A 13,702-nucleotide genomic window follows, 5' to 3' on the forward strand; every position below is an offset into this window, starting at 1 on the left:
CCGCGCGCCGCCGCCGCGCCCCATTGGCCGCCGGGCTGACGGCGGCCCCGCCCCGCGGCTCCGCCCCGCTGCCGTAAAGCCGCGGAGGAATTGGGGGGGGGGGGGTGGGTTTGCGACAGGGGGCGGCCGCGGCGGTTTCGGCGCTGTGACGGAGCGGAGTTTGGGCCTCGCGGTCCTCCGGGGGCGGGTGAGTGGCGAGCGTTGCCTGGCAGCGGCCGCCGGGCGGCGGGGCGGGGACGGGCCCGTGCGCTCCGCCGCTCGGGGTGACTAAGCGGGGCCGCGGGTGTGCGGGCGGGGGGCGGGAGGCAAGAGGCGGGGCCGGACCGGTAGGGGCGGGGCTGTTGCTGTGTGGGCGTGGTTTGATTGCAGGGGGCGGGGCCCTGGGGAGCGAGGCGGTGGCGGGAGGGGCTGAGGGGGAGCCCGGAGGGGCTGAGGGGGAGCCGGGCGGGATGAGGAAGGGTCGCCGGCTGCGTGCGGATTTGGGGCCGGGAAGCCCCGCTGGTGGAGGCCTCGGCCGCCCGCAGTCCAGCAGGACGGGGCTGCGGGGGCTCTGGAGGAGCGGCAGCTCTGTCGGCCCCGAGTGTCGCGGGGTCCGAGCAGCGCCCGGCGCCGGCAGTGCGAGCTGCGGCCGGTGAGGCGGGTCCGGGTCCGCTCCTGCCGGCCGGGACTAAAGGCGCTCGGCAGAAATGCAGCCAAAGCATCCGGCGTGCTGCGGTGTCACGGTGAACGGGGATTGCACGGCTCAGGTTCTTTGCAAACTCTGGAGGGAAGTGACACGTATTTAGAGGCGTTTTCAGTGTTTCAGCACTGAGCAGGAGCTTATTTATCGAGAGATGAGCGTACGAAGTCACTGCAGGTGCAAGGAGTCCAAAGTCTATTGTAGTCCTTAAATGCTATGATAATTTAATTGTAAGGAGATCCAGAGCCTTCAGATTCATACCCAAAAGTCACGGACTGAGGTTTCATTTAGCTTTATCAGATTTAATTTTATAACGAAAATAGGATGGGCTTTTGGATAATTTTTTCTAGAAAAAAAGGGCCTTAAAGCTCGTCTCATTCCATCCCCTGCCATGGCAGGGACACCTACTGTCCCAGGCTGCTCCAAGCCCCATCCAGCCTGGCCTTGGGCACTGCCAGGGATCCAGGGGCAGCCACAGCTGCTCTGGGCACCCTGTGCCAGGGCCTCACCCCCCTTGCAGGGAACAATTTCTTCCTAATTTTACTGAACTAACATTGTTGATAGCACATTTTCCTTTTTTTTTTTTTTTTGTTTTGTTTTTAACTATAACTCAGAGCTATAAGTGGGGAGGCATAAGTTTCTTCCCTCATTCTGTTTGCAGCTCCACTTGACTTTGGTTTTGATTTTAAAGCATTATTAATCATGAAAGTAACATACAAAACCCCCTTTTTTGTTTGTTTCTTACTTCCTGTGTAGTATTCCTTTCCATCTTTTACGTGATCAGTCTATATATAAGGTTTTTAGAACTGTTCACTGTTGTTTTTGCAGGAGTCTGGTTCTGTGAGGCGTTGCCTTAATTGGTTTTTAGATGCTGTCATGAGTAACTCAGATAAATAATACAATTAAGGGTTGGAGTTTGTCACTGCTTTTCTTTACTCTTCAGCTTTGAGCTTTTCACTCTCATGCTGTGTCTCAAATTTAGTCCTTTTCTGATATCTTCTCCCTCTTTTAAGTAAATGCCTTCAAAATAAGCCCCCTCACTTTTCATTTCCTTCAATGACTTACATTTGTGAGCGGTTGTCATGTGTGAGTGAGACATATCTTAGAGATGCTTTTGTGAAGTTTGCAAATTAATGGTGGAACACAAATGTGTTCTGGGAGGATCCAGGAAGGCACAGCCAAGTCGTGAGGTGAAGGTGAAATCTCCCAGTGGGTGTCCTAGAAAAGTTCTGAATCTCTTCTGCCTTAACCACCTTGCTGGATCGTGTGAATTTGTGCATGAGATCTCTTCATCTACCACAAAAGGTGATAATTCAAGCTGATCTCAGAAACAGGAGTAAATGTGTTGAGATGATTTTACTTTATTAGGTATTCATTTAGGAAGAAATAAAGCTCAAGGATAGGAACAATAGCTATATAAAATATTCAGAGTGATTTCTGAAGAAATTTTACTAGGTTTCAGGTCATAAATTTCCACCTTAAGTAGAATTCTGAAAAGATTCTGCAAATGAAGAGGGGAATTTATTGCCTGATAAACTAGATTTATTCTTAACATCCAGCAAAATGTAGAGTATGGGAAAGGATGGGGGAAGGGTTCTTGCTTCTATCAGGTGAGGAATATGCTGTAACATTTTGGAGTTTTCAGGTCAGCCCTTGCTGAGTGCCTTTAAAAATACCACACCAGAGGGAATTGTAGATTGCTCCTGCAGGCAACTTCATGCTCTCAAATTTTAGTTTCTTTTCTGAAGGAAATACTTCCTGATGGTGGGAGAAGTGATGAGTCAGGGTTGCACATCTTGGTCTACCTCTAATCCTTTGTGCCTTTGGGAGGCCATTTTGTCAATACGTGCTTCAGGTGCAATGATAAAATCAGGTTGTAAAAATGAAGGTGTAATTTTCAATGCTTGATGTTTTTAAAACTTGTGAAGATTATTATCTACAACAGAAATGCCTCATATACTGACTTTTACAATTTCATTATTTTCTGCTGTTCTGCTAAAAAGAAGTAGTAATTTAAAATACTTGGTCTAGTGACAAATGCAGGTAAAGCTGATACATAGATGGGAAGATCTTTAGAATTTCTTGCTGGTTGGAAGACTGAATGATTTTCTTCCTTGGTAAGAAAGGAGAAATGCAGTATTTAAGTAAAAGCCAACTACAGGTGGATGGCTGCAGGATTCTGCCTGGAATTCTACCTGGTTGATTTATGCCAGACTTAGAAATGGGGATCCAAAAAGTATGCAAAGTATGAAAACTATAATCAACTTTGGGTCCACTCCTAACTTCACCATAGATACAAGTAATAAGTTTGTTGGTTTTAATTAAAAGAGGTCTGGTTAAGAGAGCATGTTAAAACTGCTCTAAAAAGATAAATATTACAGATGAGTATCATTGTTAATGTAGGTGAAAAAGAAACCCTGATGTTCTTAAGGATTTTTTGTTTTTCTGAGAAGATGGGGTATCTGTCTGGCCATTTACATACTGGACAGAAAATTGTGAGGGCTTAGGTGCTCACACTTGATGCAGAGATTGGAATTCTTAGTAGCTCTTCATTTTAAGCTGTAGCAAATATTCCAGTGCTGTGATTGAAAGATGTTTTCCATTGACATAGGGATAAAGACTTAATTTTTTGCCTTTCTGAATGTTTTTATTGGCTCTTCATAAATTTTGCACTCTGATTCTAAAATATTCTTTAATTTTCATCTTCTTAATCACTGTGCCTTGAGGTCAGCCCACCTTGAGCCGGTGTGCAGCAGAAGTCAAGACTTGTCCTTCCTTTGGCTTCCGTTTTTTTTGAGAGCTGTTTCCAGTTCCAGCCTCAGTGGCGCAATGAGCATTTCCAGTTCAGAGGAAAATTTGCAGCTGAAATTTTATGCCTGTTTTTGGAGGCATCTGTCACAAAAGAATTTAGGTTCTAGTAGTTTAGCAATGTAGAGAAAGATTTAATGCAAGTTCTCATATCTTTAGAAGTAGCCCCTAATAATAATCATCTTTGGGTTTGTTAATTCCAGCTAATGAACTTTGGTTTCGGTAATATAATACTGGAACTGTGAACTTCTTCCCAGCATGGTAATTTTTCATTTTAATGTCTCACTGAGACAGTTTTGTGCCGCTGAATTTGCATTTTCAAAACAATCTTAATAGTGGTAGCATTAACTCTAAAAATGTGTTGTTCCTTTATATTTTCTAGTTGCTTGCAAAGTAACAGCAGAATGTTTTATTTACAGGTAACTTAGAAGAGAAATGTCCAGTGGTGCTTCTGTTTCTCCTACTGGATGAAAGTAACTTGGAAGCTGATTTGCAGTGAATAATCAGGGAAGCCACACAGCATTTTCTGGAATATTGCACGATCTCATAATGAAGATCTCTCTCCTGCAGCAGATGTATAAGGACGTCCTGGCAGGCATTCCCCTAGCAAGGGAAAGCCATCATTATTCCTCTTTAATTAATCTGTGTGTGGAGCAGCCACCAGGAAGAGATGAATCCTGTCATCAGCAGCCTCTGCCATCTACTGCTGGTGGTGTTGGGAGCCATCAGGACACTGATTTGTCAGATGATGTCCCTGCAACAGATGATTTATCCAACAGCTTTGCAAACATGAGCTCCTCGTTCTGCCCACGAGAGGTGATGCTGCTCCAGCTCACCTTGATCAAAATGATGGTGGCCAAAGCAGAGTCCCAGGAAACTGAACTCCACACGAGACTGAAGTACTATGAAATCTTTGTTCTTCTTCTGAAGGAGGCAAAAATTGACTCAAAATTGGTAACTTCTGAAAGATACTTTTAGAAAAGGAGGAAAAATAAAAAGGGATGTGCCTTAGATATTTTTCCTTTTTTACCTGTCTCCAGATTCACCTGCTCGGTTCTGATGATCGGCTGTTATCTCACATGGCCTCACAAAGTTTAGCATCTCTTGTGTATTTCCAGCTGAAGAAAGAGGTGAGTGTGGCATCACTTCACAGCTCAGAAAATGGATTAGTGAACCTGTGCCTGCAGGTTGTTCCATTTGACTATACAGCCAAGTTTTTCTAGTGCTTGTATTTTCTGAGAAACTTTGTCAGCTGTGTTAGGAGGAGCATGGAGTATGGAAGGCAAGGAGGTCTGATGTGTAACAGAACTGTGGAGTGTCTTTATATATAAAAATCTGGAATTTTATGAAACTCATTTAAGGTAAAGTGGGTGTAGATTACAATAATCTCTTTAAGGTTGCAATACAGATATTAAAAAGCCATGATCTAGACTATCAGTTTTAGAGTTCCTTGGTATCTGTTGGGTGATGCAGTAGATAAAAATAAATAATAACCTCTTGGAAGTTAATAAAATGCTTTGGTGTATGCTGTTGTTTGAATAACCCAATTACTTGAGTTTTTTTAATTTGCTGTATATTTAGTGAATATGTATTGCAGTCTCCATAGCAGCATCATGAACACAGATTTATTTCGTAATTATGTTTGTAATATTTCTCATCAAGTTGTCTGGGAATTGTGAATTCAGATCTGGTCTGTCTACAGAATTATCTGATTTTGGGTAGGTCACATGACATTAGGAGGTTTGGTTTTCCCTCTTTGGAACATACAGATAATTTCTATTGCATGCATATGTTGCTACATGTTTGTAATTAAAGACCTAATTAATGGCCCAGGACAGACATTGTTGCTACCTGTGTTTTGTCTGTGCCTACATTTGAATCTTTTTAATATACAATTTGAAATAATTGTGTTATGATTTAATGTAATTTGCATAACAACTGAGAGCATACGTGATTGGTTTTTGAATTCTTTTTCTTAGGACGCCTTGAATGCCCCGTGGCTGAGCTTTAGCCTGGACGCGCTGTTGGGATTCCCCGGGAATGCGCGGCTGGCCGATTGCCTGTGGACTCTGGCAGCGATTCTCAAGGAGACGCTGAAGGACGCGCCCGCAGCCCGAGCAGGTACCGGCGATGCTGCGGCGGTACCGACACGCGGGGGCCGCCAGGAGGAGCAGCTCACCCGGAATTCCTGGGGAATAGCTCCAGGACAGCCCTTCCCTTCCTTATGCAGGGGGTGACGAAGCGCTGTTAAAATGTAGTGGTTTGGACATATTTCTATGCTGACAGTAGTCACAACACCGATTAATTTCTTATTTACTGATTTATCTGTTACACTGCAGGTCAATAGTGTGCCTCTTGTTGCCATAGGTCATCTGAAGAAGTTGTTGGCTCCTCTTGATGCAGTGCTTGAGGGATTTTATAATGCCATCCTGCTCCATCATTTTGACAGTCACCACTACACCTCACCTTATTCCGAAGCTACAAACAATCTGATCAGTTTTATAGATCTGCTTGAAGCACTTTTGGCTTCCAGAATTGAACTGGAATTACCGCTCAGGTGCCAGAGAATTTTATTTTTGAAAGTTTCTTATGTCCTCAATGTTATTAGCTCATCAGTTCCTTATGTAATCAAGAAGAAATTAATTTTGCTCCTTAAAAAATGTGTCCTTTACAAGTCCAGAGAAGATGCTAAAGGTGGATCGCTGTTCTTACAAACCCCATCTTTGTGTGAGGATATGCTTGCACTGAGTAATGTTGTTCTGCAGGTTGTGAATTTGACTTGGCTTAATCAGATCCCACTCACTGGAAAGTCCAGCTACTTTGGAAGCAGTGAAGCTGCTCCTGGACATGATTCTCAAGTTGGTTCTGACCAAACTGTTCTCAGAGCCTTAAGTCTGGTTGTGCTTAAAGCACTGGAATTCAAGATTCACAACTCTGCAACAGAAGCAGAAATCAAAGGTAACAGTCCATTTAAATTTTGTTCTTTAAACAGCAAGAGTTTCAGAGCTTTCAGATTTAGTAGTCACAGCTCATTAAGACTGTAAATAGATTTCAGCTAAATTAGTGGTGGTGGGAGGGAGGAAGGAGAAGACCCACCCAAGAAACTGCTGTTGCTGTGTCCTGCCTCATTAGATGTCTCCTTGCATTTTATCAAATCCTTAGCCCTGCAATATGTTGGGCTTGAAACCGCTGCATTTGGGATTGAAATCCAACCCCTGCCATGGCAGTGATACTTTCCATTAGACCAGCTTGCTCCAAGCCTTGTCCAACCTGTCCTGGACACTTCGGGGATGGGGCAGCCACAACTTCCCTGGGCCCTGTGCCAGGGCCTCACCAGCCTCTCAGAGAAGAATTTCTTCCAAGTATCCAATCTAACCCTGCCATCTGGCAGTGGGAAGCCATTGCCCCTTGTTCTCTCCCTCCAGGCCCTTGTCCAAAGTCCCTCTCCGGCTCTTTTGGAGCACCTTTACGCACTGGAAGGGGCTCTAAGGTCTCCCTGGAGCCTTCTCTTCTGCAGGTGATCACCCCCAGTTCTCCCAGCCTGGTCGCAGAGCATCTCTATGGTCTCCTCTGGACTCGCTCCAGCAGCTCCACATCCTCCTTATGTAAATGGTTGTGTTCTTCACCCCAGCTGACAGGTCTGGCCCTTCCAATTACCAGCTCTGAGCATTCCTCCCACATCTGCTCCCTGGGCTGGTTTGTTGTAGTGAGGGGCTGGGCTGGGCAGGAGAAGGGCAGAGCTGCTGCAGTGCCAGGGCAGTGCCGAGGGGCTGGGCTGGGCAGGAGAAGGGCAGAGCTGTTGCAGTGCCAGGGCAGTGCTGAGGGGCTGGGCTGGGCAGGAGAAGGGCAGAGCTGCTGCAGTGCCAGGGCAGTGCCGAGGGGCTGGGCTGGGCAGGAGAAGGGCAGAGCTGCTGCAGTCAGTGCCAGGGCAGTGCCGAGGGGCTGGGCTGGGCAGGAGAAGGGCAGAGCTGTTGCAGTGCCAGGGCAGTGCCGAGGGGCTGGGCTGGGCAGGAGAAGGGCAGAGCTGTTGCAGTGCCAGGGCCGTGCCGAGGGGCTGGGCTGGGCAGGAGAAGGGCAGGGCTGCTGCAGTGCCAGGGCAGTGCCGAGGGGCTGGGCTGGGCAGGAGAAGGGTAGAGCTGCTGCAGTGCCAGGGCAGTGCCGAGGGGCTGGGCTGGGCAGGAGAAGGGCAGAGCTGCTGCAGTGCCAGGGCAGTGCCATGGGCAGCAGTGGCACGGCCGGGAATGTCGTGGAAGCCGCGTTCCCCACGGGAGAGGCCGTGGTGCTGGGTCTCACTGGGAGCCAGGGAGTGCCTTCTCCCTCGCTCTAAGGGAGCACCAGGGTAAGGCTTTTTGCCCCAGAGACCTCCCTGGAATCCCATCTTCCCACCTGCCCTTTCCCAGGAGAGCACCTGGTGTGCATCTGATGCTGTATGAATGTGGATGTGCAGATTCTATGATCAAAGCACTGTGCTGTCCCTGGGTCACAGCCCTCATGGAGCAAAATGGAAAAGCAGTTCAGAAGCAGTGTTTCTAGTCAGACACCAGTGAGAATGGGCATTCCTGTATTTATTGATTATGTGGCCAAAAGTAATTTCTGTTTCTTTTTAAACAAGGGTGAAATTTTACAGCACTTTAAATACATTGAGGCATTTTAGTAGAAGTTCTAGACATAAATATTATTTTACTTTTTATATTTCTATGCTAGGTAGCAAGCCTGAAATCAATTTTTAATTCATCCATGCGAAAGAGCTACGACTTCCATAAGACAGCTTGTGAAACTTTTTCCAGATTGCATTCTTAAAGATTTTTAAGTATTTGTAAAGAATATTTTACTTGTGATCCACCTTCTGAAAAATGTATGGAGACTGAGATTGTGTAAGAACAAGTGAAAAGAAAAAATGTAGGCTATATCCATTTTAGATGTCTCTATGAAAATTCTTTCTCAAAGAAAAACATTCTCCTTTCTTTTCCAGATTCAGGACACAAAAATGAGTTTTTTAATTAGATTCAAACACCCGAACTGTCAAGAGGAATTTCAATCTGAAAGGAATGGTACTTCCTTATTTTAGTGACATTACAGGAAGTGTTTAAAGCAAGCACCTAAATGCTTTATTATGCTAATTTCCTTCCGGGAAGCTGCTTGATCTCGTCATTAGCATGAATTAGAGTGGCTTAACTTTAATTAATTTCAATTTTGAGAGTCATTTCCAGATTTATAGGGAAGAATTTATAGGGAATTATTATTAGGGATTTATAGAGAATTATTATTTGCTGGGAGGAAAAACAAATCTTAAAGTCAAATATTAAGGAAAATTACTTAGAGATGCAGTAAATAAAACTGATTTCAGTGTTGCAGGAAAATTCTCTATTTTCTAAACATTGAGTGTGTGGGGTTTTACATCAGAAACTGCTCTGTAGTATCTCATTAGTATTGAAGGTATAAGTTTTTGACTTAAGGGAAAGAGTCTCTCTATCTGATGAATACAAAGTGATTTTTATGAGTAAGCTACTGCACTAAACCAGCAAGAACTAATCTATAAAATTTGATGCTGTGATAAATCAATTGAGCTAAGGAAAGAACTGCATTCATAAACTGTTACGCACTGTTAATTTAAAAAATAAAGAGTGTGTGTTGTTTGGCAATAAAAATATATAACAAAGTTCATGGTGAATTCTTTTTCAGGAGAATTGGAGAGCTCCATGTCCCAGCTGTTGACGTTCTGCAGGAGTCATGTAAAGCCTTCCCCACAGTCTCACCCAGTTGTGCATCACTGTGAATGGCTCTCCTTGGTTTTCATGGAGCAAGATGATGACATGTGGGAAGCTGCTAAAACTTTATTACTTATCTATTTAAAATTTGATAGGTCAGTGTACTTTTTTATTTCTGACAGAACTATGAAGAATTGTACTTCAGTGAGGTTACTGTGATGTTCCCATTGGTTGCTTTTGTTGGAAGGAAAATTATTTTTTAATAATTTAAACCCTCCCCCTCCCAACCCTCAGGATGATGCAATAATGTGTGGTGTAAGAGCTGATAATTTAAGTCTTTTTTGGATGGAAACAGGAGTTGTGAAAGTTTCCTACTAAATAATTTATCATATCCTGTAATTCAGGATAATTGACTTCATATCTAAAACAGTGGTTAGACAGATAAAAAGCAAGATTGCTTCCTTACAACACTGAAGGTTTGACAAGAATGGGATATTAGAATTCAATAATTCAGGTACTTCTGGCAGAGTTTATAAGGATTGGCCCTATGGGAATTCCAGCTACTTGATAAAAATGGATCTTGCTAACAACTGAAAAGTGTTCTTCATGGATTTGTCCTGCATGTACAATGCTTCATTGTTGTTTAAATTACCAGACAAGATATTATGCTGATTTGTACAAGGCTCTCAAGCTTCAAGTGGGAAGATAATGCAAGTAATACCTTAGACACACACAATTCTTAGACACAGCTACAAGCAGGCTTCTCTTCCAGTGTGTGTAACATTTTGAAAGTTAGTTTGAATTCATGTTAGCAAAAATACTGAAATAAGATTGTTTCATATTTATATTAAAGTACAGTCTATGTCCTGTAAGTAACTTTGTTTATTGCAGAAGGTTTCCTAAGGAGTGCTCTTTAAGGCCTTCTTTAAGTGCTTTGTCTTCCCGAGCTCTCCAATCTCCTGGCCCCACCTGCCTTCATTCTTTCTCATTCTGATACAAAAACTTCTCCTTTTGTTCTTACTTTTTTTCACAAAATTAAAAAGAGCAAGAATCCATCTTCTGGCTATTGCTGCTTTAAAAAAATTTGTAAGTTTCCATTAAATTATTTCCTGGCTTACTTTTCAGGTTACGGTGTGATGCTGCTGATAACCTAAGCCAAAGAGAGGAGGAATCCTGGAAGTTCCTTGTGCATGCAGGTGGATATAACCCACATTGTATCTTTCTATTTTTTCTGGAAAAGATTGCATTTGATTCCACAGTACTTCTAGATTTTCTGATTTCATCAGAAACTTGCTTTCTGGAGTACCTGGTCAGGTACTTAAAGCTTCTTGGGAAGGAGTGGCATCAGTTTGTAGATGTCTGTAACCATTTCGATACCAGGCACAGCACTTTCCATCCAGTTTGTTCTGTCAAGCCACCCCACCGAGAAAAGCAAAGCTGGGTGAGTGGGGAGAGTTTGCAAAATGCTGTTTGTGCAGCAGAACCACAGACTCCGATGTCTTTGGCTCCTTCTCACAACTGCCCGGTGTTTACAGCACAGCAGGGTGATAATGAGGCTGCAGAGTGGAGCCAGGCTGACTCACTGACTGGCACTGATAGCGTGTCCCTGCTCGGTTCTCTTCAAAGCCTGGTTAATTATGACAGCTCAGAGGACTCGGAGGTGGAATCAGATGGAAAAGAGTGCTTGGTAAACACAAAACAATTGCCTTCACACAATGAGGGTGAGGTGAGGAGGAGGGAAACTGGTTGCAGCTGTAGAGATGATGACCGGAATCCACGCACCTCTGAAGTATCGCCTCCGAAACCGAAGAGATCTCCTACCTCATCCTGTTGGACTCGTATGGCATCTCCAGATAACATTGCTCCCCTAAGAGTAATGCTTTACAAATCAACAAAGTGTTTGGAAGAGCTGCAAGAGGCTATCTCTAGGTTGCAGAGAAGAAATCTTTTCCCATATAATCCATCTGCGTTGTTGAAACTGCTGAGCCACGTTGAGAAGATGAGTAAATCCATGAATCTACAATAATCCAAAGTGCTCTTGTGGGTTTTTTTTAACAAGTTCAGCAGGGAATATTTCCATGAGATCAGTGACTTCTAAAGCTCATGCCTCTTGCACTAGTCAGTGCATTTAACCTCAGGCAGGGTGAACGTGGATTTGGTTGGCACCCTAAAATCTGGAATTACATCCAGTGATATGATCCATGACCTGAGGGTCCTAAGCTCATTCATGGTGTGTATGTCAATGTATCAGTATATAAGGATTAGTTGTTGGATATTCAACGTTTTGTAATAAATAACTCATATGAAAGCATTTCAAAAATATATAAAGTATTGTCGATTGTACTTAATGTCATTCTATTTCTGAGTTCATTGCCAGATTGCTAGTGGTTTATGGACTTAGGGCAAAGTTAATGCAACTCTTGACTGCTTAGAAGTTGGGTTAAATAAAATAATGTAGCTGAGGATAGTTTACTGTTTATCCTGTGTGTTCTGCATTGGTGCATTGCTCAAAGTGGACCTCCAGATGTCTATGTTCCTTTAATTAAAAGAAAAAGTAGATGTGAAATTAAAGCATATATTGTCTATGGAAAATTTTAGTTGAGCATTAGATCTTTAATTTAGCTTAGGTGATGCCGAAGTGACATTCCAACAGAATTTTTTGCATCCATCATGCATTTCCTATGAATCTAGGATGTATATTTAATAAATTTAAATCAAAAAGAATTAGTAAGTGACTCCAGTGCAGTGAGAAGGATATTGAAGATGTTAAATTATTATACTTATATCTTTTATTAGATGTAATTTGAATAACCGGAAAAGTGAGTGTCTGAGAATTTGCCTGGGGGAGCAAGTTCAGAGCAGGATCCAAGGCAGTGTGCACTTAGCAGGAAAGCACCTGATGCTGCTGCATTTAACCTGCAGCTTCTAATGATCTGCCAAGGGTTAGGCGCTGGGAAAGTACTGACAACAGGAGCACTGGAAAAACCTCAGACCTCTTCAGAGCTGTGCAAAGCAGCTTTCCTTTTAGGATCTTCTCTTGAAGGTAAGTGCTCTGTTCTCACTGAGAACAAGTAAGTGCTCTCTTGCCTTTGAATAAAAATTTAGTGTTAAATTAAAATAGATACTGAACTAAGATGAGCAGTCTCTGGAGCAGGTTGCTGACCTTCAAATCTCTGTGGCTATCTTCTAGATTAGTCTTTAGCCCTGACTGGTGAATCAATGCAACTGAAAGAGGAAGAAAACGGTGTAGCTTATGGGATCCTTTAGCTGGCAGTTCCAGTGCTCTCCAGTGCCACTGGAATGGTATGAATTCACAGACAGGGAGGTTTGGACCTCAGTCTTACTCCTTCAGGATGACAGCAGTATTTTAGGTAGGAAGGAGTGATCCTCTTCACAGGCATGAAGGAGATCTGAATATTCTGGGTGTTTGCTGTACCATGGTTTCTTCCTGAGATCAAGTCAGCTGTTGTGCAGAGGGGTGAGTGGGAATGTCAAGGAATGGAAACCTTTCCATTCATGCCCGCAGTTGCTGTAATTAAGAACTAACCCTGGAGTTGTCTAGGGCAGCAACGTGCCTGGCTTCTCTTTGTTTGAGCCCAGTTATGCTGTAGCTGCTGAGTTGCTCATTTCTGTCAGGACTAAAATCCCTCTGGGCGTGTTCAGAGATGCAGCTCCAGACAACTTGGGACCTTTTCAGTTCAAACACAGGAAGTGCCATGGGCGAGGTGGTTGAGCAAGAGTTTCTCAAGTTCACAGTTTTCAAAGTAGGTAGGTTCTTGTATTTCGGTGAAATCCTTTCCACTGTCCTCTCTCCTTTTCTAATCAAACCTTTGCTGACTAGTTTATTTTAATTGAGTAATTCCACTGTTTGCACTGAACATAGGATTGTTCAGCGTTTCTTGATCTACACTTTGCCAGTTGGAAGTGTCTAAATTGCAGCAATCTCTGACACTAATTTGATAAGCTAAGTGGGAAAGGTAGAATGGTGTGGTGATTTTGAATAAGTCTTAGTCTTATTTGTCAGCAATTACTACAACTATGTAAGCTTTTATAAAGAATTTAGACATCTCAGAACAGAGTGTAGAATGTAGCAAGAAATGTACTTGCCCATAACCTGATTTTTTTAAATACGGCAAATCCACCTGCAGTCCAATTGTATTTAATTCTTACAGGCTTGAGGCTGATTGTGTGCTCACCTGGTTATTAGAAGTATTAGAAGTTGTTTCCCTTCTCAGAAAGCCATTGTTTTAATTCTCAGAATGCTTTAGTTATAAAAGTGGGTAAACATAGTTTGTATCTGGCAACTAGATACCTTAATGTGTTGGTATTTTACCATTTATGACCTGAGATGGAGTTAAATTGATGAGTCGAGGCTTTTTTATTGCACACAAGTTGAGGGTGAACCATGAAGGTGGGTTGGACTTCTTTGGCTGTATTGAGAAATGCAACCACAAAAAAAGCACCTTGCTAAAGAATTAGTGTTTCAATCAGTTGGTGAGTGTAGAAA

General features: G+C 43.3%; 2 protein-coding genes across 8 annotated transcripts in view; both read left to right on the top strand.

The window, feature by feature from the left end:
- The first annotated feature begins 32 nt into the window (after positions 1 to 32).
- On the top strand, positions 33 to 11,247 carry LINS1 (lines homolog 1). 7 transcript variants are annotated; one of them, XM_068203612.1, is made up of 9 exons: positions 1,697 to 1,984; positions 2,325 to 2,465; positions 2,802 to 2,978; positions 3,907 to 4,441; positions 4,528 to 4,617; positions 5,467 to 5,608; positions 5,855 to 6,445; positions 9,170 to 9,350; positions 10,321 to 11,247. In XM_068203612.1, the coding sequence occupies exons 4-9, from the start codon at positions 4,037 to 4,039 to the stop codon at positions 11,219 to 11,221; spliced, it is 2,310 nt and encodes a 769-aa protein (XP_068059713.1). In that variant the 5' UTR covers positions 1,697 to 1,984; positions 2,325 to 2,465; positions 2,802 to 2,978; positions 3,907 to 4,036; the 3' UTR covers positions 11,222 to 11,247. The 7 variants fall into 7 exon arrangements, with proteins under 7 accessions (XP_068059714.1, XP_068059713.1, XP_068059715.1 ...); XM_068203615.1 differs by lacking the exon at positions 1,697 to 1,984 and having other exon boundaries at positions 1,997 to 2,465; positions 9,170 to 9,259; positions 10,321 to 10,486; XM_068203611.1 differs by lacking the exon at positions 1,697 to 1,984 and having other exon boundaries at positions 2,009 to 2,465.
- A 1,022-nt stretch (positions 11,248 to 12,269) lies between these two features.
- CERS3 (ceramide synthase 3) overlaps positions 12,270 to 13,702 on the top strand; it is a 40,873-nt gene continuing 39,440 nt past the window's right edge. The window contains exon 1 of the mRNA XM_068203620.1: positions 12,270 to 12,963. The gene's annotated coding sequence lies outside the window, so the exon portion shown is untranslated. The remainder of the gene's footprint in view (positions 12,964 to 13,702) is intronic.

Source organism: Anomalospiza imberbis, chromosome 13 (assembly GCF_031753505.1).
Source record: "Anomalospiza imberbis isolate Cuckoo-Finch-1a 21T00152 chromosome 13, ASM3175350v1, whole genome shotgun sequence".
NCBI lineage: Eukaryota > Metazoa > Chordata > Aves > Passeriformes > Viduidae > Anomalospiza > Anomalospiza imberbis.

What these genes read in the sequence shown, in the direction of transcription:
- LINS1 (XM_068203613.1), top strand. Translation starts at nt 4,037, where the DNA reads ATGAAGATCTCTCTCCTGCAGCAGATGTATAAGGACGTCCTGGCAGGC. An exon ending in CAAAAATTGACTCAAAATTG is followed by an intron (nt 4,442 to 4,527) that starts GTAACTTCTGAA and finishes ACCTGTCTCCAG; the next exon opens with ATTCACCTGCTCGGTTCTGA. An exon ending in ATTTCCAGCTGAAGAAAGAG is followed by an intron (nt 4,618 to 5,466) that starts GTGAGTGTGGCA and finishes TCTTTTTCTTAG; the next exon opens with GACGCCTTGAATGCCCCGTG.